This window comes from Epinephelus fuscoguttatus, linkage group LG22 (genome assembly GCF_011397635.1).
Source record: "Epinephelus fuscoguttatus linkage group LG22, E.fuscoguttatus.final_Chr_v1".
Classification (NCBI taxonomy): Eukaryota; Metazoa; Chordata; class Actinopteri; order Perciformes; family Serranidae; genus Epinephelus; species Epinephelus fuscoguttatus.
The window spans coordinates 22,039,959-22,064,767 of record NC_064773.1 but is presented as its reverse complement, the minus strand read 5'-3'; the positions used below and the strand labels follow the sequence as shown (position 1 = coordinate 22,064,767).

At 41.1% G+C, this 24,809-nt stretch overlaps 1 protein-coding gene across 2 annotated transcripts in view; it reads right to left on the bottom strand.

The window, feature by feature from the left end:
• Positions 1-771: 771 nt before the first annotated feature.
• Positions 772-24,809, bottom strand: part of LOC125882833 (kinesin-like protein KIF21A) — a 53,894-nt gene continuing 29,856 nt past the window's right edge. Inside the window, exons 9-36 of one of the 2 annotated variants that reach the window (XM_049566727.1) lie at positions 24,531-24,720; positions 24,219-24,282; positions 23,929-24,135; positions 21,121-21,168; positions 20,388-20,445; positions 20,183-20,294; positions 19,905-20,093; positions 19,560-19,759; positions 19,186-19,293; positions 18,241-18,309; positions 18,005-18,147; positions 17,779-17,923; positions 17,401-17,595; positions 14,499-14,600; positions 13,651-13,816; positions 11,175-11,232; positions 9,269-9,323; positions 8,845-9,059; positions 8,417-8,593; positions 7,689-7,721; positions 7,412-7,548; positions 7,228-7,312; positions 7,037-7,126; positions 6,787-6,945; positions 6,009-6,126; positions 5,720-5,890; positions 5,300-5,499; positions 772-5,172 (exon numbers count right to left, since the gene is read on the bottom strand). In XM_049566727.1, the coding sequence (XP_049422684.1) occupies positions 5,115-5,172; positions 5,300-5,499; positions 5,720-5,890; positions 6,009-6,126; positions 6,787-6,945; positions 7,037-7,126; positions 7,228-7,312; positions 7,412-7,548; positions 7,689-7,721; positions 8,417-8,593; positions 8,845-9,059; positions 9,269-9,323; positions 11,175-11,232; positions 13,651-13,816; positions 14,499-14,600; positions 17,401-17,595; positions 17,779-17,923; positions 18,005-18,147; positions 18,241-18,309; positions 19,186-19,293; positions 19,560-19,759; positions 19,905-20,093; positions 20,183-20,294; positions 20,388-20,445; positions 21,121-21,168; positions 23,929-24,135; positions 24,219-24,282; positions 24,531-24,720 (3,552 nt within the window). In that variant the 3' untranslated portion in view covers positions 772-5,114. The remainder of the gene's footprint in view (positions 5,173-5,299; positions 5,500-5,719; positions 5,891-6,008; positions 6,127-6,786; positions 6,946-7,036; positions 7,127-7,227; positions 7,313-7,411; positions 7,549-7,688; positions 7,722-8,416; positions 8,594-8,844; positions 9,060-9,268; positions 9,324-11,174; positions 11,233-13,650; positions 13,817-14,498; positions 14,601-17,400; positions 17,596-17,778; positions 17,924-18,004; positions 18,148-18,240; positions 18,310-19,185; positions 19,294-19,559; positions 19,760-19,904; positions 20,094-20,182; positions 20,295-20,387; positions 20,446-21,120; positions 21,169-23,928; positions 24,136-24,218; positions 24,283-24,530; positions 24,721-24,809) is intronic. The other variant, XM_049566729.1, reaches the window with a different exon arrangement.

Below are 24,809 nucleotides of genomic sequence, written 5' to 3'. Positions count from 1 at the left end.
GAAATCAGGTTGAGAGATGCATTATGGGGGTGTGTTATGTCATCCAAGAGCACTTATTAAAAAAGTATAAAGTACAACAGAGCAAAGTAGAAGCCCGACACATGACACATAAGGCAGTGTGACTCAGCTGTGAGTCAATGCTCCGCTCCTGCGAGGCCAATTAACACTCTGCTGCTCTCTGTGCAGCCGAACATTAAATATTGATCCCTCCATCACTGTACTGTTCACATTAATGTGTGTCTTCAGGGGGAGTTTCTTACCCCTTTTCACCTCTCTCTGTCTGTCTGTGTCGACGGCGCTGGAGTAAATCACAGGACTCACTATTACTGCCTGCAGTTATAATTAAAGGGGGAATGAAACAAGCTGCAGATAAATGATGACTTAGTGAGGGCAGAGAGAACCCAGAGATTATGTGAGCGACAGTGCTCCCTTATTCCTCTCTTATAAAACAAGCATTTGGGGGACACTTGAAGGTAAACACAGAGCTCCAAACACAAATAATACAGATTAAAAAAAAGGAAAATGTAAAACAGATTGCCTGCAGCTGTTTTCATTAACCATCTCGTATGATCACAGTGCCTCATTTGAATTTTCGCCAAGGAAACACAGAGTTTGCACGAGTTGCCAGAATATCAAATCCAATATGATCACTAATCCAGCACGCCATGTCATTATGCAGCACTACCACCATGTGGTCATAACACATTAATACACGGTTTTAAAATTGAAAAATAAATCAATAAATAAAGACACGTCCATGGTAGAGCCATTTTTTTTTTTTTATATTTTAAAATTTATTTTCACACTGCACCTGACATTTCAATCAGTTGAAACTGTGCACGAGAGAATCAGCAGGAAGAAAACAACAGTCGTATTTACACGAGCAGATTTACAGATTACAATTGGAAGGACAATTCAGATTTTAAGCAGCCTTTCTGATATCAAATTCATTATGAATTAGGAATACGTACAGCTCATATTGTTGCTTTTTTTGGGATCTTTTTTTTCCCACAATTTAAGTGCAAGTCAATGGGACTGAAAACCAGTTTCTCTAACTCATCTATTTCCGTCCCAGGTATTAACCTATGTCACAAGACAAAAAAAATCAGTGCAATTATTTTAGTCCCATTGACTTTATCATTGCTAACATACATCCAATATCCTTACTGTCCTTAAATATAAGTGTTTTCCCATTAATTTAAAGAAAACTCCTGACAATTTCATGAGGGATACTCAGCATTTATCATGTAGTGATTCTACAGTTACTGTCTGTTTAGGACTGATTACAGGCACTGATAATCCACCTCTGATTATGTGGAAACCATCCCATTTATTCAGCTCAGTCCATCGTATATGACGCTGAGATATCAGAGGCATAAGTTCATAAGTTCAAATCTCTGATTGATATGGAGGACACAACAGCAAAGTCAAAAAAATAAATCAATGAAATAACAAATAAATAGTAGCAGTTCAGACTCACATTTAAAGATTGAATCATGTTTGATATGGTTACCTGCAGCACACGTGCAGTTTACAGACAATAAGACAGCAGGGGTGAACAGTACTGTACAGGAATGAGAACTCATCGCTTCGGTCAGATTGAAAAACACACACATACACACACGTCTTTCAGGAATAAACGCTTTCATGAAATACATGTCATATCCTGTGACTTCAGAATTGCAAGGTGCTTGATTCCATCAGACTCGAAACAGCCTCTCATTAAAGTATCTTTTCATCAAACTGCTTTAAGACTAACATTAAAAAAAAAACGGTTTTCTAAAAGCACTTGCTGCCAGAGCTGTGCCTCAGCATGCAGAGTTAAAGGTTAGAGAAAGTAAATACTCAGTGGGTAACCTTTTCATCTGAAGAATCAAAATCCTGAAATTGAGAAAATGTTTCCTTGCCAGAGGGGAGTGTGCTGACAGGGAAGTGAAACCATTCAGCAGAGGAAAGTAAAACGCCACCTGAGGCTATGAATACTTAAAGGAAACTTTCTGTGTGTCAACCAGAGAATACTGGAACCAGAAACCCAGCTGTTATCTATGAACATATCACTGACTGAAATATTGAACCTGTTGTGGGTTGGGAAACACCGAGGCACCTGTATTATTTCAATCTGGATGTAGCAGCTACTCTGGGGTTTTGAGATTTAGAGATAAAAGCAAGTTTAACTGTAGGGTAACTGTGCTGCCCTATAAAGCCAAATGCAGTACACTACATGGGTCAAAATTGAGTTAAGAATACAGTTTCACTTTCTGACATCTGCTTTACCTGTTAAAATATCAGTATGCCACAGAACTTACAAAAAAACAACATATCAAATCTGAAAAAAAAGAAAGTAAAAAAACAACTGGCTAAACACTAGCTAGTAAAGGCTAGCTGGCGAAAGCTAATTTAGCCACTTTTTCCTCTGTGTTTTCTGCAGTTAAAACCTGTTTTTAATATCTAAAATCTTAGCAATTGACTTTTTACCATAAGTTTAACATTAGTTGTTACTATTAACAGCAGTGGCTAACTCTGAAACACCAGTTAAGCTAGTCCTGCTAATAGCTAACTAGCCTAGCTAGCTAGCTTACGCTGTCTCTGGCATTGAAAATAGAGGAATTCACATAATAAGATGTAATTAAGCTAACTTTAAAAATTATATTCAAATGTATTAAATCATAAATTAATTAATTAGAGTAGTTCATCAGTTCAAATGGGCGAGAAAGCTAAATTAATGATCTGTTTGTAACTGAGGAAGCTGGGACTAACTGTGCTAGCCTACAAAGGCCAAAACGCAGGTCAAAATTGGGAAGGGTTGGGAATTTGCCTTTTAACATCTGTTTTATCAGCTTTAAAATCATTATGCCATTAAATTTTGAAAAAGAAAACACATATCAAATTTGAAAAAACATGTAAAAATCAAACTGACGCCATATTAGCTAGTTAAGGCTAGCTAGTAAAAGGAAATTTACCCATTTTTTCTGTGTTCCCTATAGTTAAAATCAGTAAAAGAAATCTTAAAAAATTTAGCAATTGAGTTTGTAAATAAGTCAATAGCTAAATCTGACAAAAACACCACTTAAGCTAGTCCTGCTAAAAGATGACTAGCTAGCCTAGCTTAAAGTAACAGTTAAGCTAGGAATAGAGTGCCCCAAGAATGAGTCCTAAAACCCAGGAATGAGTTAGCATTTTAGCACTCCCAGTTCCCTCATGTTTGTTTAGATGGCTGACATAAGGTCTGTAGTTAACTCAAGCTTAAGAGATTTTTCATATTTTGTTCTATGACATAAAATACATCAGTAAATACCTCACTTGTGAACCTTGAAGCTTTTATGTATCTTGAAAAAGGTGTTTGCTAACAAGTGGCTAAATTAGACTACAGGATGTCATCATGCCAAGCTGTGCAGAACACTGCCTTACAGTGTTGTTATGGTTGTAACGTTAAGTCATGCAACTGTAGTGCAGTTCCTTTATAGCCTAACGTTAGCTTTTTACTTCTGACGATTGCATTTAGGCTTCAATAATCATGAATCTCACGCAACAAAATATGTATCATAGGCTATTTTCGGCAATAATCCATCATCCCATTGGCTTTTCGACAAGGACACCAGTGTGATGCTGACCTTCGCTTTAGCCTACAGTAAAACGTCCTCCCTGGGGCGCTCTATTTACATGAAATCGTATTATTAATTCATATTAGGGCTGCAATTCACAATTATTTTCATTGTTTATTAATCTGTCAGTTATTTTCTTGATAAAACGTTTAGTTGTTTGGGCTATAAAATGCCAGAAAATGGTGAAAAATCAGTGTTTCCCAAAGCAAAGGTCCTGAAATGTCTTGTTTGTCCACTATCCAAAGATATTCAGTTTACTGTCTTGGAGGAGTAGAGAAACCAGAAAATATTCACATTTAAGAAGCTAGAATAAGAAAATTTTGACTTTTGATTTTTTGTCTTTAAAAAATCGTTGGTAATTAGTTTAAAAGTTGACATCTTCTCAATTAATCAGTTAATGGTGGCAGCTCTAAATCATATATTTAACTGTATTAAATCAAAGCCTATCTTGATTAATTAGTCAAGTTCATTAGTGCAAATAGACGAGAAAGTTAAAGGAAACATTCAGTTTGCTTGTCCTTTTTTATTTGTTCCTCTGCTTGACTAAGTAGCATTTAACTTCAAGCTAATTGTCTCCAGCCTCACTGTTTTTGTCATTACTGCTCGCTGCTTTTGTAAGGCAGAATATAGGAATACTGTTGTTCAGCCATGATATGCACACTTCTTTGGAGACATAATATCAGTCAGTGGTTGGTTTAATGAACACTAACTATAACAGCGGGAAAAGTACAGAACTTTAAAGCGGAAAATGTGTAAGGACCCTGTCAAAGGAGCGCGGTATGTTTTATTTAGAGGCTTCTTATGTTCCACTGAGGGTTTGGCAGTAACAGCTGAAGGATAAGACCATATGCAGTTTCAGTAGTTATTTGGTCCTTGCTTACAGAGAGCACACACACACACACACACACACACACCCAAAATGACCTGGAGAGCAATGACACAACACATCACACGTCATGAACACACAGGATAGACTCACAGTTATTGCTGGTGAGCAGGAGATGTCTTGTCTTGGGCCACTTTGAGCAAATCATCTCCCCTGAACCTGTTTTTCTCATCAGCTCCAGCAAAATTCATGAAAAGCATAAAAGGTATCCATGTTGTCTAGTGCTGAAAAGCGGGGAGGAATGTTGAAAGCACAGGAGAGACACAGAAGTCCATGATTTATTTTAATTTTGTTGTTTTCTGTCGCAGCCATGGAAGATGCTGTCCACTGCAGCTGTTCTGTCGTCCTTGGAGCTCTACAGCAGACTGGAGAGGCTCCGCTGTGACTCGCTTTGACCTAAATTATCAGTAAATACACTCATCTTGAAAGATTGAGAGCTGTCGCATCTAATTAGACTTCCCTGAAACTGATCCCTGGGGAGCGCCAGTGAAGGATCAGTGTTGTTTAAAGATTCTTTTTCAGCCCATCCAACGCTTGATTAAGTCACGGGCGATGTAGTAGCTTCACAAAAGATTTGTTTTGATTGGGTAAAGGCCATAAGACGATCCTCGATTTCGGGTAAGGTGTCAGTGGACTCCTTCCTCCAGAGATCCTTTGGCTTCCCAAATCTTCACTGTGCGGTCACTGAGAAAAAACACACACACACACAACATGATTATCAATACTGGCCTCAAACTCATGTTCTATTCCTATCACCGCACACTTGACAGTAATGAGAAAAGCATTCATATGAGCATGTTTTGTGACTCACTCTGAGGCAGTGAACAGTTGGCTGCTGTTGGTGGCCAGGCCGTTGATCGGACTGTCGTGTCCCCGGACCTCGCCGAGGGGCGCCAGAGAGTCGGCGTGCCAGAGGCGCAGCAGCCCTCCTCTGCATCCGCTGAGCAGCACTTGGGAGCCTGGCACCATGCCCAGAGCACTAACCCAGTCTGCCTGGGCACTGACGGATTGCTGGAGGAGACGACAGCTAGTTAGTTAGCACCGAGTTTATTCTGTATCTCAGGTCATACTGTGTGTGTTTTTTTTACTGTTTTTTTTTAAAGGGGAACTATTATTATTTTCCATATTATGTGTCTTAGAGTGAGTGTTAAAATGAAAGATGTTTATATTAAACAGTACAACAATAGTAGAAACCTTGAGAATGAACCTTGAAATGAGCTTATCACCATACCTGTAGCAGTTGTTTACTGGCTAAGTCCCATTTCTTGATGTAGTAGTCTCTGGAGCCGCTGAAGAGAACATCTCCGTGCACGGTCAGAGACTCCACGCCATCCTGATGAGCGGGTTCAAATGTATGGCCAGAGGTGATGCTCCCCTGGGCACCTTCTGCCACCTCAAACATCTGAAAAAACAAATACATATATACCCACAATGCATCTGATTGTTGTGTAGTTAATTCATGCATGCACACAAATATGGGGATGACATTAACGTTTTGAGTGTGTCTGTGTGTCTCTTACTTTTATATGATGGTCTTTGGAGCCAGTGAGGACAAGATCCTGTCCATTTCCTAATTTGTCAACAGTCAGACACATGACAGGTCCCAAATGGCCGGTCAGCTTCCCTGTGGACACAAATCTAAAGAAAAGAATTAAGAAGAGATTAATTCTCTTTTGTCTGACTGTGAACAGCCCAGTCGCCAGAAGAAAATGTTGGCATTGTAAGTTTCTGCATACCACAAACACAACTTTTAAAGTGATGTAGTAAACTAGCTGACTTGATTATCCGAAGGTGGACAGGATGGTAGATGGCGTGGCACTCAGGCGAGATGCCTGCCAAGCTGCAGACCATTGTTTCAGCACAACAAATAAACAAATATGGTTGTGTTTAGGTGATTCATTGCTGTGTTCATAGCTGCTTTTTACCCACCAAATGTGGGCGATTTTTAGTGACACATTGCTGGTTTTCCACCAGAGATAGTGCCATGAGAATGGGTTGTTTTTTACTGAGGTATTGCTGCAAATCCTCTGGGGTGAGTGCCATGAAAAGCTTTTGTTTTTACTGATACACCGCTGTGTTTCCAGTGGGGATTGTGCCCCTAAACTGGGTATTTTAAGTGAAAACATAACCTTTTCCTGACCATGATCATGTGTTTTTGTGCCTTAACTTAGCCACACATTAAACACAGAGAAATGTGACGTATCTGTGGTTTCCACAGAGGTACAATGCTAACATTTACTCTGGCAACTGGCTTGCTTTTAAATGTCTTGTACAACTAAAACTCTAAGTTCGACTTACTTGCGGAGGTCCCACATGCGCACAGCGTTGCCAGCAGCAGCATAAAGGAAGGAGCCAGAAGGATTGAGAGCGATCTGGTTGATCTGACTCTCTCCTGGCGGGATGGATAAACTCCTGACAGATGAACAGATGTCCCCTGAACCCACCTGGCCTGATGACCTGATGTCCACAAACAACGACCTGCTTATTAAAGGCATTACACTTCGACAATGTCACGCTGTAAAGGTGTCAGAAAAACAGACAAACTTACGTGAGTGTGCGGATACACTTGGCAGAGTCTCGTATGTCCCACACTTTGATGTAAGCGGTGGAGACAGTGAAGACAAGACTCGACGTGTACCTGAAACACAAACAAAAACAAGAAAAACAGACAAAATAAATAATCAGAAGCTTCCAAAGTACTGCTATTAAATACAACTTTTACTGCTATTTAACTTGTACCTGACTGAGACGACGCTGCTGGGATGATCTGCCAGAGACATGATCTCCTGACCCGTCACCAAGTTCCAGACTTTACATGTACGGTCTGAAAACACACAAAACATGGTAGAGAACAAACTAAAAAAAACCAACAAAAAACAAGATAGTAGTATGTTTTCTGAGTTGCAAACAGTTTCGTTTCGACCTTTGGATCCTGTGAAGAGCAGATCATCTGTGGCATCTACGCAGAGAACAGGTTTAGTGTGGCCCTCCGCTACGTAGACACACTGGAGTTTGGCCCCACGGCTGTTCTTTGGGGCCGTCACGGGGTTGATCACGCCTCTACAATGCACATGACAAGATGAACGTTACATCTAGAGATTGGTTCTACTACAGAGGATGGGATACATAAAAAGTGGCCTAGGCGATTCCTATTTAAAAAGACTTTAGAGACAAATTAAGAGATAAACAACGCAACCTACCTATGACCTTCAAACACAGGCGCATCCTCCAACCTGAATAAGAAAGCAAAGTAACATGAATTAAAATGTAGCATGCACATTTCAAAGTCATTTCTTAGACTGTCTTTCATGAGGGTCTTAAAAAGAAGAAAAGTTCATTTTTCATCTTATCTGTGCTGCTATTTATCAATCTAGACTACACTATCAGCCGCATCACTGTGCAGAAGGAAACGTGCATCTACTCATGGGCAAGAGGTTGATGCTTGTGACAGTGCAAGATGTAAACATTAATGGTGTCCTCCTCGGCTGAGCTGTAACGTGAGCTAGCTCAGTGGTGCTAACTGATGTAGTAGTAGATGCACTCTTCCTTCTGCACTGTATCCAGTGATACAGTTGGTAGGTGTTGTTTAAAAGAAAGAAAATAGTTCCTATATGAAACTGCTCACATTAAGGTCTGTGGATTATCTCGAGTATCCAGGTCATGATTTCTGGAAAGAGACATTGCTGTTGAGTTTTTCAAATGTATTTTTTGGCACTTTGAGCACCACAAGCTGAGTGTCATCTAATATCATTATACTAGAGAGGAGGCAGACATCTCTACAGCTGATATCTCCAACACTCGACAACTCACAAAAAAAAAAATCTAGACTGATTAATAGCACTGCAGGTAAGAGGACAAATATGTATTTTTGATGTTGGGGGACCGAAAAAAATTTAAAGCACCGTTGTTGATGACACTTTTCACTTACAGTGATTTGTGGTCACTGCCTTTAGTTTTAGCCTCTGCTGCACTAGGCGGAGGTGTGTGAGTGGCTGCTGCTGGGATGTGTGTCGCCGTGGCTCCTCTGTCTTGCACCTTTCTTCGGTTGAGGGGTGAGCGCTCCAGTGGCCTCCTCTCAGTCCCTGTGGGTGACCTGGATCCAGAGCTGCAGACAGTTAAAGTGACAGGAGTCGTTTTGGGCTTTGGTGCAGTAATAAATAACACTTAAGCAGGGTGGGAGTGTGGACTCAGTGTCCCTGATCTTAGCACTCCTTACTTCATTATTTTACAGTACCTGATGATGATGACCTTGCGATAATGGTCCCCCTCCCCACTAAAATAAATGTTCATTTCAGACAAAAAGAAATATCTTCAGAAATGTGTCTACCACTGAGAAATATTGCACCCGACACTTACATGCCAGCTGGCCTGGCAGACAGTGCAGATGGGGAAACAGTTTGCTCGCGGTCAGGAGTTTGACCAAACACGTGGCCCTGCATGTCCGCCGGCCCTTCCAGGCGCTCTGAGAGGGGCAGTAGAGGGGCCGGGAAGTCTCCGGTGGGGGATTCACAGAACGGATCCCCACTGCCGGCATACAGCAGCTCCATCTGGGTGGTGGTCCGCCTGCGAGCCTGAGGGAGCAGAATTGTTTGGCTCAATATTCTGCCGACTCACAAGTCAATGGACCAGATAGTAAATGTTCCAAGTCCTATAAATAACTACTGTGAATGGAAAAAAGTTGTAAGGCATAAAATAGGATGTCAAATAGGACAATGGACTCAAATTTGAGTTTGACTCATACTACTACTAGTATATCAGAGGACCACGCTCAGTACAGTACCTTGCTCCTAGGTCTGGATTCCCCACATAACTTCATTAGATCTGATGCCAGTGTGCTGAAATACAGTGAGGGGTTTTCAATCAGTTACACCCATTACACACTTACACATGTAGATATAATGTTTACATCTTCTGCTGGCCTTACACCAAACAGCTTTTCAAGTGATTTCATTGTTACAGACACATTTCCAATGTCAGAATAAAGTAATGAGGGTTTTGCTTGAGTTGTTAGGTGCTCCCATGATCTCAATAGTTTGGTGTAAGATGGTCATAAAACTCAGTCCAGGCTGTCTGAAGTCATGTCTGATATTATTTTAAGTTTTAGTCTGGTCTCATGCAAATACTGAAGTTCAATGACATGAACAAACTGGTGGAGTTGTGGAGTAAACAAGAGTCAGTGTTCAACCCAGTATGTATCTGACCCACCAACCAGCAGTCATTTTATTTAGAAATTTTAAGTTTTGAAACAGTTAATCTCTCATTCCTACTTTTACCTCCCACTAAAGTAGCACAGCTAACCAACAGTGGCTGGTTGTGAGTTGAGGCGACAAAACTCTTTGTGTCTTTATGGATTATATTGTTGCTGAACTGGCATGTGAACTGGAATGTGTTTTTGTGGACATGTAAGGAATTGTTAATAAGTCATATTTCTTCAAGGGCGTTTGGCTTAATATTCTCCACCAAGAGCAGGAAGGGAAATAGTATCAAAAGGAATCCAGTTGTGTAGTGCTGCATATGGTGACCCTGCAAGATCCCTGCTCTCTGTACAATCATTTACAGTCTCTGACTAAAAACTCACATTGTCTTCAGATGTGAAAAGATGTCAGACTTTCGGCTTTTAAAAGTACTTTTTAAAGTATTTTCAAAATCTTTGAATGTATGGCAGAGATAAGTTTGGTTAGTTTGGCTGGGATTAGTTTTACTAAATTTTGCTTATTAGCACTAAACACAAAGTGCGCGTGAGGCTGTTGCAACTATTCAGTCATAAACCGTAAGTTTGGGGGCGGTACTGGTTCAGTCCATAGAGATTTGGCTTAAGAACCGGACGGTCACCAGTTAAAGGAAAGGCACTCAGCCCCCAAATGCTCAGGGCCCCTGTCCAAGGCAGCCCCCTCACTCTGACATCTCCCCATTTAATGCAGGTCATGTTTGTGCATGTGTGTGTATTGGCCTGTGTGTATATGACAACAGAGTGAAAAAAAATGAATTTCCCCTTGGGGATTAATGAAGTATATATTCTTCTTCTTATGAATCAAAAACTACTGGACAAACTGAAATGTTGACCCGATGGCAGTGCTGCATGAACGGATTTCCAAAGTTATTTCAATTCTAATGTCTGTGCAAAATTACTTGAGATATTTCAGTCTGGACTGTAGTGGTGGACCGACTGACTGAGAAAACAATTCATTTACATGGCTCTAAAAACTAAAAAAAAAGGTGTGAAATGTAATGGAAAATAAATATATTTTATGAATCATCAGCTGTATTAAACATGTGCTGCTTCTAACTTTCAACAGGGAGTGACATTTATCATACAGACTATTTAATTATAACACCTATTTGTTTTCTTTTCTCACCTGTACTTATATCAGTTTTATCAGTGATGTGTGATTGCAAGTAAAAGTACTGAACAGGACAAGCAGTTTAGAGCATAGATGGATGGTTTTGTGTAACATACTGTATCTGTATACTATGCTTTGAAGCTATTGCGTTTAGCTATCCTCTAAACCTTCTAACAAAGCTAAAGTGAACTCTTTAAAGGTCCACCCACACAGGTGTTCTCACAGATGCAGCCTGATTGGACCACAAGACTGAGCCCACGTCTAATTACCCAGCATTGAGAACACGTGTGTGCTGTAAATGTGTAGTATCAAAAGACTGCTCTCATTTCTACACTTCTCATTTACCTGCCCTCTGTGGCTGGACTGGGGGTGGACTCATCACTACTGCTGTCGTCTCCATTCTCTGTAACATAAAACACACACATTACACACATAGTAAAAAATATACACTATATTAAAAAAATACAGATTTAATTCATGAAGCATATGTGTTTCCCTTAAAGGGTATCTTCAGGTTATTTAAATCTGGACCCTATTTTCCCATTCTTTTGCGTCAAAGTGACTAACGGGAACTAAAATTTTTGAGATGCATGTTCACACTGACAATTTACATCCACTAAAAGTGCCATTGACAGGTTCAGCTTATTGTTTTAGGTGTCTACCAACATTATGGAAATAATCCCTACAAAGATAGAGCTTTTTGTGAAAGAGTGAGATCCTTTCAGTTTAACCACAAACAGCCTCGGAAAACCCACCAGACTCCATTTAAAAAAAACAGTAATTTTATCATCTCAAAACACACCTCATTAAAAGCGGACAGAAACACCATAAAACTCAGAAAAGTCATCTTGGTTCACCTTTTCACTGTTCCACCAATCACCAACTCTGGTTTGGTTGAAATACACTCTTAATTCAGCAAGTTAGATGTTTAAACATGCTGACTCAATACACGCTTAAATTACTGTTTATGTAAATGGAGTTTTGGTGATGGAGGTTTTGGGGCTGTTTCTGGTTACACAAAAAGGATCTTACTCTGTCACAAAAAGGTCTGTCTCTTTTATTTAGTTTTTGTTTCTTTATTTAACCAGAAAAACCTTGAGATTAAAAAAAAAAAAAAAGTATTTTCAAGAGTGTCCTGGTCGAGACAGGCAGCAAAATTAGTTACAGACAACACAGAACAAAAATACTGAGTAAAAATGTAAAACTCTAAAAACAAGCAATATAAAACACAAAGTTATAAAGTTAAATTAAATAAGATTACTACAAAGAAAAGACAAAAAAGTATACTAATATAAACTAATAATGTCCCACAGACCAGCTAAGATACACCATGACATTGGCATATACATAGATGATTGTGTATAAAATACTTTAACAGTACTTTGGAATGGCTGAGAGGAACCAATGACTGCAACTTTAAGTCTTTCTGCAGAAGATTCCACAAATAAGGAGTTGCATACATAAATGCTCGCTTGCCAAACTCTGTACGTAAGTGGCCTACAGTTGGTAACAAATCTCAGTGCACCATGGTACACAGAGTCCATGCTAACACGGGGTGGGTGCATTCATATATAGAGACCAGTCTCTTTCTGGCCAACAAAGAGAAGCAGTTTCTATTTCTAAAATAAAAACCCAGTTACAGCTTCAGCACTTAAATAACAATCTGAGCCTGGCAGTGGCAAGAACAAGCAATTTTAGTGGACATAAATTGACGGTGCACACACGCTCCAAGCATTTACACTGCAGTCTGGCCACTACTCTCACACATAAATGACCTGGCATAAACTCTTATTGTCTAATACCGGACTGTTGTTTCACATGAGTCACTTCGACAAATAGTGTCCAGGTTAAAAAAATAATGAGCTTAACCTTTAATGACTCATCTGCTACGAAACTGTATTTTCAAGAAATCTTGCAAAACCTAACATCCACTCTGCAGTGATTATAGCCTCAGCAGCTCATAACAAGGTCAGGGGTCGCTGGGTTTAGTTTAACATAAAGGGGAGCAACTAGGTGTCATTAGTGTGATGCAACTGGAAGCTATGGTGTTTGAGTATTTATCTGGTGTGAAGGCAGAATGGAGGAAGCACGAGAGAGATACAAACACAGAAATGCAGACACGTAAACTGCCGTGTACACTTTAGCTTTGAGTCCTGCTGCAGCGTGGATTTTTTTTTTCTGCTGTTGAGTTTTAGTGACCTGAGTCAGTGGGGACTTGCTAGCAGGTGGTGGTAACAGGGGAAACGTAACACAAGACATCATGCACGTCATGGCAAAGTTATTTCAACTGGGTTAGTTTTTAAATGGAGGACTAAGGATTGATGCACACTACAAAATTTCTTAATCTGGTTTCACATATGCACATTTATATATCACAAAATGGGTATACCAACTACTATACAACCATATTATAACAACTTAAATTTTTTATAAGCAATTTTTTTTTTTTATAAAATCTTTTAGTTTAACTCCATATTTGCCTGAATATTAATGTTTGTTCGGGAAATCTTGTAGTGTGCACGTGCAACGCTCTCTCCAACACAGCCACATTGCTACACAATCCATACTCACCTGGTGACAGGTAACCTAACTCTGAGTTCACATCAACACAACAGAGAAAACAAACAGTAATCAAATCAAAATCAAACCCAAAGATGAGAAATGGGGCTACTCTTTATTTCACAGGCCTGATTTTTTATTTTATTTTGAGCATCAATCTTTACAATCTGAGGCCCACAAAATAAAATGTAGCCGTATGGTGAAAGAAAAAGGTGATTGTGATTCACATTCTCACACAGGAAGTGATTTGTTTGTTTCCCACCTTGCAAAGCGCTGCCCAGCAGAGCGTCCAGCTCTGGGTTGATCTCCGCTTTCTCCTTCAGCATGTGGAACAGCAGCTGGTTCTGGGTGGCGCTGTTGATCTCAGTCTGCTTCAACCTGCCCTCCATCACCTTCAGCTGAGAGTCCTTCTGAGCCGCCTGCAGACCCTGATACATGATGACACAGCAGATGGGTTATCACTGGACACGCAGCAGTAAATTCTTTGTACCTGTTCGTATATCTCAAACCAACAAACCCAATGAAGCCTCTGTATCCTTACCTTAAGTGGCCGATTTATAATTACTTCCACCGCTTCATTTGTTCCATCCGCCTATCTCTTTGCGGCTGCATTTCCTCACTGGACCAATTAGGCTGCATCAAATCTAATCTTGTCTAATCTAATAGAAACTTAATTTAATCAAGTTGTTCCATTTAAAGTCTCATTGAATTCAATCTTATAAAGCAGCCATGGCTATGAAAGCAAGATCGAGATGAACGCACAAATTGTCTCCAAGTTGCCGCAAAAAAACAGCTTGTCAGGGTTTACTTCTTGGCAAAGAAGATGAGGACAGCAAATGTCGAAGGGTTTCAAAACAGACAATTTGATTAAAATGGACTGATGAATTTGGCTTTATCTTTAATGTTTAGTCATGATATTATTAATGTTTGTTTATCCATTTTGCAAAAGTGGCCCCCGGGCAAAACAAGTCGAGCATCCCTCGATTATCAAGTTGCTTTCAGAGATATACAGAGACCTGGCTTATCTTTTGCCAGCTCGTGAATGCAAACAAAAACACAGTGATAGCATTAAGGCTGAAATCACATTAAGTCAGCAGGGGCAGTAGGTACCTTATTGATGGCCATAGTCATGAAATGATCCAGAAGGAAGCGGGCCTCTGATAAATTACAGGAGCTGACCACTGCGGTGACATCCACAGTGTCTCCTTCCTCCTGTAACAGAATCATAACACAGTCAATAAAGTGCTGGGAAATACACTTACTCGCTTTCTCGGCAAGAGCTAGATGAGAAGATTGATACTACTCTTATAGATGTCTGTTAAATACCTGGTTAGCTTAGCTTAGCTCAAAGACTGGAAATGGTGAAACAGCTAGCCTGGCTCTGTCAAAATGAAACAAAAACTGCCCACTATCACTCCTAACACACCACACAAACTAGCTCCTACACAGAAATGAGTTGTTAGTAATATTTACACCCAACTGCCAAGTGTTGTGTAGCTAACTGCACCAGTGCTAATGCTAACCTTAGCTTGCTAACATATGCTAGCTTAGACTGAGGAGTAAAATAGATAATGGAATGTGGTTAACATGACGGGAATGACTTTGAATAAAGCTTGGTTTGATAATAACGACACACAATATTATACAACATATACATTTTACAAATTATATTCACCAAAATAACACAGTGTAGCTACTTCAAATTTCAAAAATGTTAGCTAAATCAGATATTTCCCATTCATTGTAAACTGTATAACTTATTCTGACACACATAGGTAATTCTCCATGTATGCACATACATACATTTACATTAAAGGAGTGTTAGTAAAGTTTAATAATTGTTTCTCTTTTTAAAACTTGAATTTTTGAAAGTTAAAATACAGCTATTAACCTGTAAACTGTATGAACATACCTGTAAGCTGTATAATGACTTTCTATTTACACACAAAGAAACTATAAACTTTTATAGTTTCCTTGTTTACATGAAGGAAAATGTAAAAGACAGAATGGTTAAGATGTCAGTGATAGCATTCATAGGGCCAGACTTAATTGGAGCGGGCATGGCAATTCAAACTGAAACCCATCATATCTTTGTTGTTTCAGCTCTGACTGAAAAATGCTTCCACCAGATTGAAAAACACACATTACATGATGCTTACTGGTGTTTTTTTTTCTAAATACTAAATATGTGTGTTTTTTCCTTGTTATGGGTCTCCAAACAGATCATGTCTTTGTCCAGCAGCTGCATCTCAAGCCCCTGTTTGTTTATGTGTCAGGATGTAACGTTAGCGATCTTGAAACAAACAGGGCAGGTCTGACCTGTTATCGCTGACCAGACCTCAATCATAACCAGATCAGTTCTTAATGGCTCTGATTATTGTTCTGGCTGGACTTAATGATGTGGCCCTTCTGTTGGGTAATTATTTGCCACACTAGGACTTGACTGTATGCTATGATGATTTGCAGTTTGCCTCAGTGATTTACATTCATACAAACTTAGTCATCCAACATTAATTAACCAGCACACGTATAAATCATGACAATGTTAAAGCTTGAAAGGCTCTAACATTTGCTAACACTCACTGACACCACATTAAAGGTAACAGTCCAAATTAATATAGGGCAACTCAGCAGAGATACTGCTGGCTAATGTTAGCTTAACAAGTGCAAATGCTCTTGTTCACAGACAGTCACAAGTACCAGTAAGTGATGGAGGTCCAGATTAAAAATAATTTGGCGATCAGCGCCACCTCCTGACAATTATTGGAAACACTATCCAACGTTAGCCCTTCTGATCATTCATCAATATCATCAACAGTTTAAAGTTTGGTTAGTTACTGAAAACCAAATTCATGTACCCGCTATCAGCAGGTAGTGTTAGCTTTCTTGGATCCAACAGGGGCTTGAGATGCAGCTGCTGGACAGAGACACGATCTGTTCAGAGACTAATATCAAAGCAAATTAAAGCACATATTTTGCATCAAAAACTTTGTGTTTTGTAATCTGGTGGAAGGATTTTCCAGTCAAAGTTAAAACAATAAAGATATGATGTGTTATAGTGTGATTTACTGTGCCCACCCCATTGACTCCAATACAACTGACACCAAAGTCTGGCCCGTCGAGCACTGTCACTGATGCCATGACCTTTCCTTCTTTTATATTTTCCTTGGTTTACATAGTGTAGGTAATAGGAGGCTTTTGATTGGGCAACAGCACTACAAATGTCTCCTGGCAACTAATTTACACATGACTAAAGTCTTTACTAGCTAATGCTTTTTCTTCTAATGGTCCAACCCAATTAATTAAATTCATAGAAATACATATTTCTATGTGTAAAACACTACTTCTAAACTAAGAGTAAGTAACACAATCCTAAGTTTGCACTGATTCAAAAGTTATTATGTCATCCAGGTATTGAACATGTCAACTTACACAGCATTACAACAGTGTTGCCAGTGTTAACACTGTAGCCCTCAGGCTGCTTACAGCTGATAAATAACTGCACAGTTTGGCAAAAGGGACAGCAGTCACAGGATTATGTTGTAACTTCTGATTGGATATTATTTAAGATCAAAAATAATTCATTAAAAACTACTGATGGAACACCATGAGTGTGACGTGAGAGGCCATGCAGAGTGAAATACTCTTCACATAACACTTGTAAAGTTGCATGTATTAACTGCTGTTCAGTGAGCATCATTAGGCTGCTGGACCTAATGGCTGCTGTATTAATAGGCTGCACTGACAGTGGCTGTTGTTTCACTGAGTCATTGTTTCTCTGACAAATAGGTGCCTGATGCTTATTTGACCAAAATGCTCTGGTGCAAATCTCTGCAATGATTTCCCAGTTATTAACTACAGTCCAGTACGAGCATGTACTAGCTAATGAGATGGTGGATACATAATACTGTGCACTGTTTCTAAGACTCCTTCCTTTACCCCGTGTTACCTTCATTTATCAAGCATTATAACTACAAAATAATACGATTCCCATGATGCTCCACCCACTCACCTTGGCCTCCTCCATCTGCATGATGTTGGCCTGGCAGTCGGCGATGCTGTCGTTGATATAGTCAATGTTGGCGCCCAGAGACTCCAGCTCCTCGTTCAGGGAGGCCAGGGAGCGGTCGGCGTCTGCACCTTCCACCGCCATCTTCTCTTTCTTTCTGGACACTCGCTCTCTGCGCTTGGTCAGCTCCTCCCTTTGCTGAAATTGGTGTTGGAGTTTAAGGCGAGGGAATTAAGAGGAGACAGGAAGGGAAGGAACAAAAGAGGAATGAGGATGAGGTTTCACGGGCAAATATCATTTTATATTTCTCCTACAGGACTGAAAAACACACAATTTCTTCCCTTATTGCATGACTTTTATTATAATCTGATGACGTGTTACCTTCAACAGCCTGTTCATGTCCGTCTCCATGTTAGAAATGGTCATCCTCTGCATGATGATGTCAGTGACACGTCTCTCCAGTGACTGCCATTTGGCCCTGGCTGTCCTGGTGAGGTAGATACTTCCCATCCGCACCGGAGAACTCCTGAGGAAGAAGATATGGCTCCTTTTAAAACTGTTTAAACACACACTCAGCTGTGTAATGCACATTGTTTAGGTGCCACACCTGGCTCCATTGGCTGGGGACACTCCAGATGTCTGCATCCTTCCTGGGGTGGCTCTATGAGGCTCCTGCAGAGGGTCGGGTAGGCTCACCTTCCTGCTCACCTTCCCAGACGTGGGCCTCACCTGCCGCCTCAGAGCCGTCACCTAATGCAGCAGTTCATATTGCATATTAGAGTTAAACAAAAGCAAACCTGTTATACTATCCATACTCTGTTTATGTGGCTGTGTGTGTCTCACCTCTTCATTCTTCCTGCGGAGAATCAGCTCCTGCTGTCTTTTCTGAGCCTCCATCTGTCTCAGTTGGTGCTGTAAGAAGAAAGTGAAAGGTTGGTGAGCAGTCATGACAAAAATCAACCTACTATATATTCTACTTTTAGAAAAGCAAGGCTTCATCATGTTATTAAGTTGTGAGATGCAGTGACCATTAAACCTAGATCGAGTTTAAGAGCAGCAACTTTTTGACACACTTGAGTTTAGGTGAGTGAGTACATCTTTGCTTATGTGTAAAATAAGCAGGTATAGTTATATATTTTATTTGATATGGACATTACAGTAGCATTAGAACTGTGCATTTATGCACTAGGACCAGATGCGCTGTGTTTAATGTTTGTAGAGAAACGCTAATTTGCAACATCTGTTCACAAGAGGCGTTTTTAAAATGTAAAATACAGAGAAAACACATCCACAAATCGCACACAAAATATACCCACACATAGGCATTGGTATGGGTAGGTGATGAGTTGGGTATGGGAATAAGCCCCCTTCAATATTTTGAATATATGTAATATATTTTGACAAAATTAAAGACATTTACGTCACTAATTGATGGAGAAAAAGCAAAAAATTGTGTATAAAAATTCACCAGAGTGCAGGAAAAAAATTGTTTGATGCTCAAAATTTTCTTGCAGAAGACGTCACCTGCAGTGTTGAAACGAAACCCAGAAACTTACACTCACAACACAACACCTACATACACAGAAACATAACCACACAAAATACAAAACGCAGGTGTGTCTACACTTGGGAATAATGTTGTTTCTCTTACAGCAATGATTTAATACCTCTATGAAAACATCGATTCTGCTGGTCGACAGTTTCATAGTTTTGCTCCAACAAACTCTCCAAATAAAAGTACTTCAACAAATACTGTGTGATTGTCATAAATGTTTCCAACCCTCTCACCTCAGCTCTGCGCTGGTCTTTCTTCAGAGAGGCGATCTCCCTGTTCCTCTTGCACTCCGTTGCTCTGCTCCGCTCCTGCTGCTCCTTCATCTGACGCATCAGCGACACCTGGTGGAGACATACAAAGCACAGCATACATACACAGCAGGACAAAATCAGCACTGCAACGACACAGGTGTGAAGCAGGGCTGGGCTATATACATATATGTCGATATTATATCAATATTGTGATTTGAGACTAGATATCATCTTAGATTTTGGAGATTGTAATATATAAAGTGTTTTATTTTCCCAGTTTAAAAGGCTGCAATACAGTAAATAAATGCCATTTTCAAAACAAAACCCCCCAAAAGACCCAAAACCTCTTCCTTTACCTTGGTCTTCTTCATCTCGGTCACATCCTGCTGGAGTTTCTTGAGCTGCTTCTCGTACTGCGACTGGTTCTTCAGTAGGCGGGCGTGCTCTTTCTGAGCTGACTGGAGCTTCTGCAGCTCTTTGTTCATGGAGCTCAGCTTCCTCTCGTACTCTGTTTTGATCTTCTTGGCCTTCTCCTCCGTACCCGACTCCACTGAACCTGGAGATGGAAATGATGAAAGCACAGCCTCGTTTGCTTTGTCCTTTTAGACCAGATTCTTCAGTCTCTTCAGTTTCAGAGGGGTATCTAAGTACTAGTTACAATGCTCATTACTGATTCAAGTCTCTGTTTGCACCTCTCTTACCCATATTATGCAGCACCTTGTCCCTCTCCAGCTGCGTGTCTCTGATCTTGTTCTGCAGCATCATCAGCTTCTGCTCGTACTGCTGTTTGAGCGTGTGCAGACGCCGCTGGCTGTTCTCCAGCTCATCGATCAGCTTCTGCTTGATGGCGATCTCGCAGGTGATGTTGGCCAGGTCGGCCTGGACGTTTTCTGCGCACGAACAAATCATCACATCCTTTTGCCTCTTCTATTTTATCACCTATGACTTCATCGAAGAAGCTGTGCAAAATGGTGACTACCTTTCTCCTCCAGTTCATCAGAGTCAGACTCATCAGACGTCTCATCTCCCGCAATGTCAAAGTCCTCCTCCTCTCCGTCTGCATCCTCGCCTTCTTCGTGGTCGCTGGCCTCCTGTCAAGATATAAGCACACACATGAACAAGACAGGAAGAAATACACACTTTAAAATGTGTTATCTTTAAATAGAAATGCAGTTCATATGCACCTCTGCTTCCTCGTTGCCTCGCTCGTGGTCGTTGTCTGGCACGTCCTCTTTGACAACACTGAAAAGAGGAAAAGGCTATAAATCAGCTGCCAAACGAGCTCTCATACTGGAGGTCAGATTAGGAATGAACTGCAATTTAAATCAGAACAAGGATGGGTAAAGGCACATGCAAGTGATTATACACTCGATCAGATCAGGAGCAGATGTGGAGTCAGTGTATTAATGGATGATTTCAGTGTGATTGGATGGAGGGTGACAGTGATGATACACTGGGAGAGGCAAAATGATTACTGATCACTATCAACAGTTAATATCACACACTGATTTCATTTTGAGAGGAAGTGCCACACACTACTAAGATGTGTTGACCAAAATCTGCAGACCGTTATGTAAAAATTTTTTTTTTGCACACAATCAAACTTCAATTTAAGATGCTACTTATGGTGAGATCTGATCAACAGCTTGTGTGTAGTGAAAAGGAAAACAGACAGAAGAGGAGGAGGTAAGAGCTGGTTAGAGTATCTGCTTCCCTCCAGGAGTGTTAACCACCTGTAGGTGCAGAAGAAGTTAGAGATTAGTCACTTTGGGAACTCATAAAGGGAGATCTGGGTTCGGACGCAGGTCAACAATCAGCTGAAATCCTTTCAATTACTTGGCTCATATCAATGATTTGCACCGCCAGTAATTGAACCAGTTTCAGATTTGACCCAATCCTGGGTGGGATATAGCAAACCTGGTGTGTTCAACCTCTTGGTGGTGACTCTCCTCGTATCGCCTTAGTCTTCAGAGAGAGAGGGATGGAAGGATGGGGGTGAGGATGGTGAGGTGCGGAGGTGAAGGAGGAGGTAGAAGGGGGCAGACAGGCCGCAGAAGTTGGGGCAAGCGAGGGAGTGTTACAAATTGGGAGAGAGACAGAGAATGAGAGAGCAGCACATAAAAAAAGAGAGACTGACAAACACACTGTGTTCAGATGATGAACACTGCTTATGGAGGAGCACATGACAGACTTCGCCTCAAGAAATTCTGCTAAAAACAATTACCAGATCACAAATTAAATTCCTCTCTTCTTCAGACAGCCATCATCATTTATAGCCGTCACCCTCGTCTCTAAATCCAGCCTTCATTCCATTTAAGAAACCCCAGGGAGTTAACTGCTAATGCAGGGAGCCAGGAGATAATTACCCACAACACATCAGGCCACACGCCCTCGCCGTGGCAACAGAAAAACATTAAGACTCTCCCTTTTCAGTATCCTCACAATGCGTTTGTTATTCTATTCACCTCCAGGGAAGTTCTCAGGATTCAATCAATACTAATTTAGCTGCATTTCTTTGATCCATACACTGACAGGGGAATTCAAATAGAATGGATTGTGGCAGCTGGTAGCATTGGGAACTGGGCATTACTTTCCGCCTTGTCCCGCCCGACTGTGCTGTGATTGGCTAGTACTAACTCTACCCATGACCACTTTGCCCTAACCCTGACTGTGTCCAACCTCGATGCAGCGACATGACGAGAACTCGACAATCAAAATACAGCAGGGCAGGTCTAGGAGATACCCTTTTGGAAAAAAAAAAAAATTGCATATCTGCCCCGTCTCAAGTAAGTGCTCAGGAACAGCGCCAAGCTTTGAGGCCAATTTCATACAGCAGCCAAACTGGAATTACAATGTCCAGGTTGCATGATGTCATTGGGCCCCATAAGACTTTGTCCCATAGACTTACATTGTGAGACGTCTGTGAATCTGTGGATACATTTTTTGAGCATCACAACCCCAGCAAAATGACTTGTTTCACCGTTGGGGATTGATCCATTTGGTCCTTTAATGTTTTTCAAGTCTAGAAGAGCCATGCGATCAGGTCATTTTTATCCCCATTGAAGTTAGCAAAGTACGACACCGGAAATTAGCCAGTAAGTCTCCAGTGCACTTGCTCTATGGGCCTCACAATGCATAAGATCGAAGTAATTTTATACCCAGATTGAACTTTCTTAGCTTTATGGGCCACTCAGCAACTCTCATAGGAATGAACAGAGCCCCGCCTCCAATGCTGTATCCAGTTCTCTTTCTACATGCATGGTCTCAAGGTCCAAATCACAAAAGATATTGCGCTACTGATATTACAGCACAAACAGACCCAGGGAGTTTCGTAGCTGAGGGCAGTTTGCCTTTTTTGTGTCTAATTGCAGTTATTCTTGTGGCAATGTATATAAACGTTGCCTCTGCACCAAGAACACAGTAGGCAGGACACTAGCAGAGAGAGAAAGAAAACCATGAACTACACATCCTGACCGACAAAGCGCGGTGGCATGCCTGGCGTGATGATGCCTTCGTCTGGCTGCAATCACTGCAACCGTGATCATCAGAAAGTCTGGAGCTTTTTTAGCACAGAGAGTACATTACAACGTCCCTTCTTTAGGCCGCCTTCATATTTTTTCACAGAACCAAATGACCACAGCATCATTCTGCTCCAGCGTGAGAATTTAGACTGCATCCTGGCAATCGTGGAATCAAAAGAGGTGTGACAGGCGTGACATGAAAAACCACTGTCAGCCTCTAATGTGACACAAAACAATTCGTGCTAGCAGTGCTTTATAGACATAACATAACAGTGGCATTACATGGCAATGGGAGCGTACCTGTGTTCCCCGGGTTCTATGTTCCCCACTTTGTATGGGACCCCAAAAGGGTCCTATGTTCCCCGCTTTGTATGGGACCAGGGAACATAGAACCCTTTTTAATAGTAAGGGTTCTATGTTCCCTGCTTTTCCCCAAAAGGACCCGGGGAACATAGGCCCTTTTTTTTTAAAAAAAAGGGTCCTAACCCCCTAACCCTAACCCTAACCCCTTTTTCTCAGTAGGGTCCTATGTTCCCCGTAAACAGCGGGGAACATACAAGGCGGGGAACATATTTCCTTTTGGGGAAAGCGGGGAACATAGGACCCATTTTTTTTTAAAAGGGTTCAATGTTCCCCGATCGGGGAACATTGAACCCGGGGAATATAGGGATGACCCCCATGGCAATAGCATGCATTTACTGTCCAAGTTATATGGTGGCTGATCTGTCTTTTGCTTGGAGGGTAAGGAGCTCCCGGACCTCATTATTTGCCAAATTTACGGACATTTACTACATTACAGCCACTGCTCTTCTTCTTTAAGTTAGCTGCTAACTGCTAACAGCTAACCACTACATTTTAAATCTCCCTTGGCAGGTTGAAAGCATAACATGTCATCAAAATGTCACACCTATCGAGCCAATGGTCCCTTCTTGCCAGCTGCCGTTCTCTACCTCCTGTAGCAAATTAAGGGTGAGACCTCTCCGTTTCCCTATTCCACAACCGTACCTTAAATACAGCACAGCGAGGCGGCACAAGACGGCACGATATTCAGGCCTGGAACAAGCAGTTTTTGAGGGGCTTGGGCATGACACCCCTTAAATGCACCAACTCTGTGTTGTACAGGTTTAGCGGCAGCAAAAGCTGCTGTGAATTTGTCCCTCAATGTCATCATATGACAAACCATTGTGTCAGACCCACAGCATACCTCTTCTTCTTCTTCCTCTCCTTCTTCTTGAGTTTCTCCAGGCTTTTCTTGGCCATCTCAATGACGTCATTGGCTTCTTTCTCAGGGGCGAGTAAAGCCGGGGAGAAAGAGCCGCCAGGGCCGCCGTACAGTGAAGAGCGAGTGGAGGCCCGGGACAAGGTCTTCCTGAGATTCTCGTTTACAGCCTCGCTTTCAAGAAGTTTAGCTCTGAGAGAGGAGCAAAGTAGATACAGTCAGTGGTTTAAATTGCTCTACATAGTACAACAAAATAAAATGTGGTCACGACATACCTGAGCTCCTCGATTTCTTTGATGTAGTTCTGAATCATGTTCCCGATCTCTTCATTGCCGTCACCTACAGTCAGAGGTATCATTTTAGCTTTAACATGGATTCATGGTGAATTGTCAGGAGCAGTGGTGGAGAAGAAGACTTTTAAATGTAGTAACACACAATACCTTGAACAATAAAAACTACTCTTCAAACACTCCTGTGACAGTCATTTCAGAAATATACACTGGTAAACCAGCTAACTTTTTCATCTAGCACCATTAGCTGGTGAAAAAAAATTGGTAGTATAAATACTAATGACTTTTTTTGTCCACCTGCTTTCGCCACAATCTGGTTGGCCTGGTCACTCAGGATCTGTGTGAGTCTAGCTCTCTGGGCGTCGATGGTCTCCTGCATGGCCTTCACTCTCACCCTCAGGTTATTGTTCTCCGTCTGCAGCATCGAGTTCTCATGGACCAAGTCGTTAATGCCTTCCATCCCATCTTCACCCACCATACGCTTCCCCTGAGCATCAGGCAAGGCAATTAATATAACATTTCCTTTGCACTCATGTCTGTGCACTGATTTTATTTTCTATATTGATCTATTTTGAT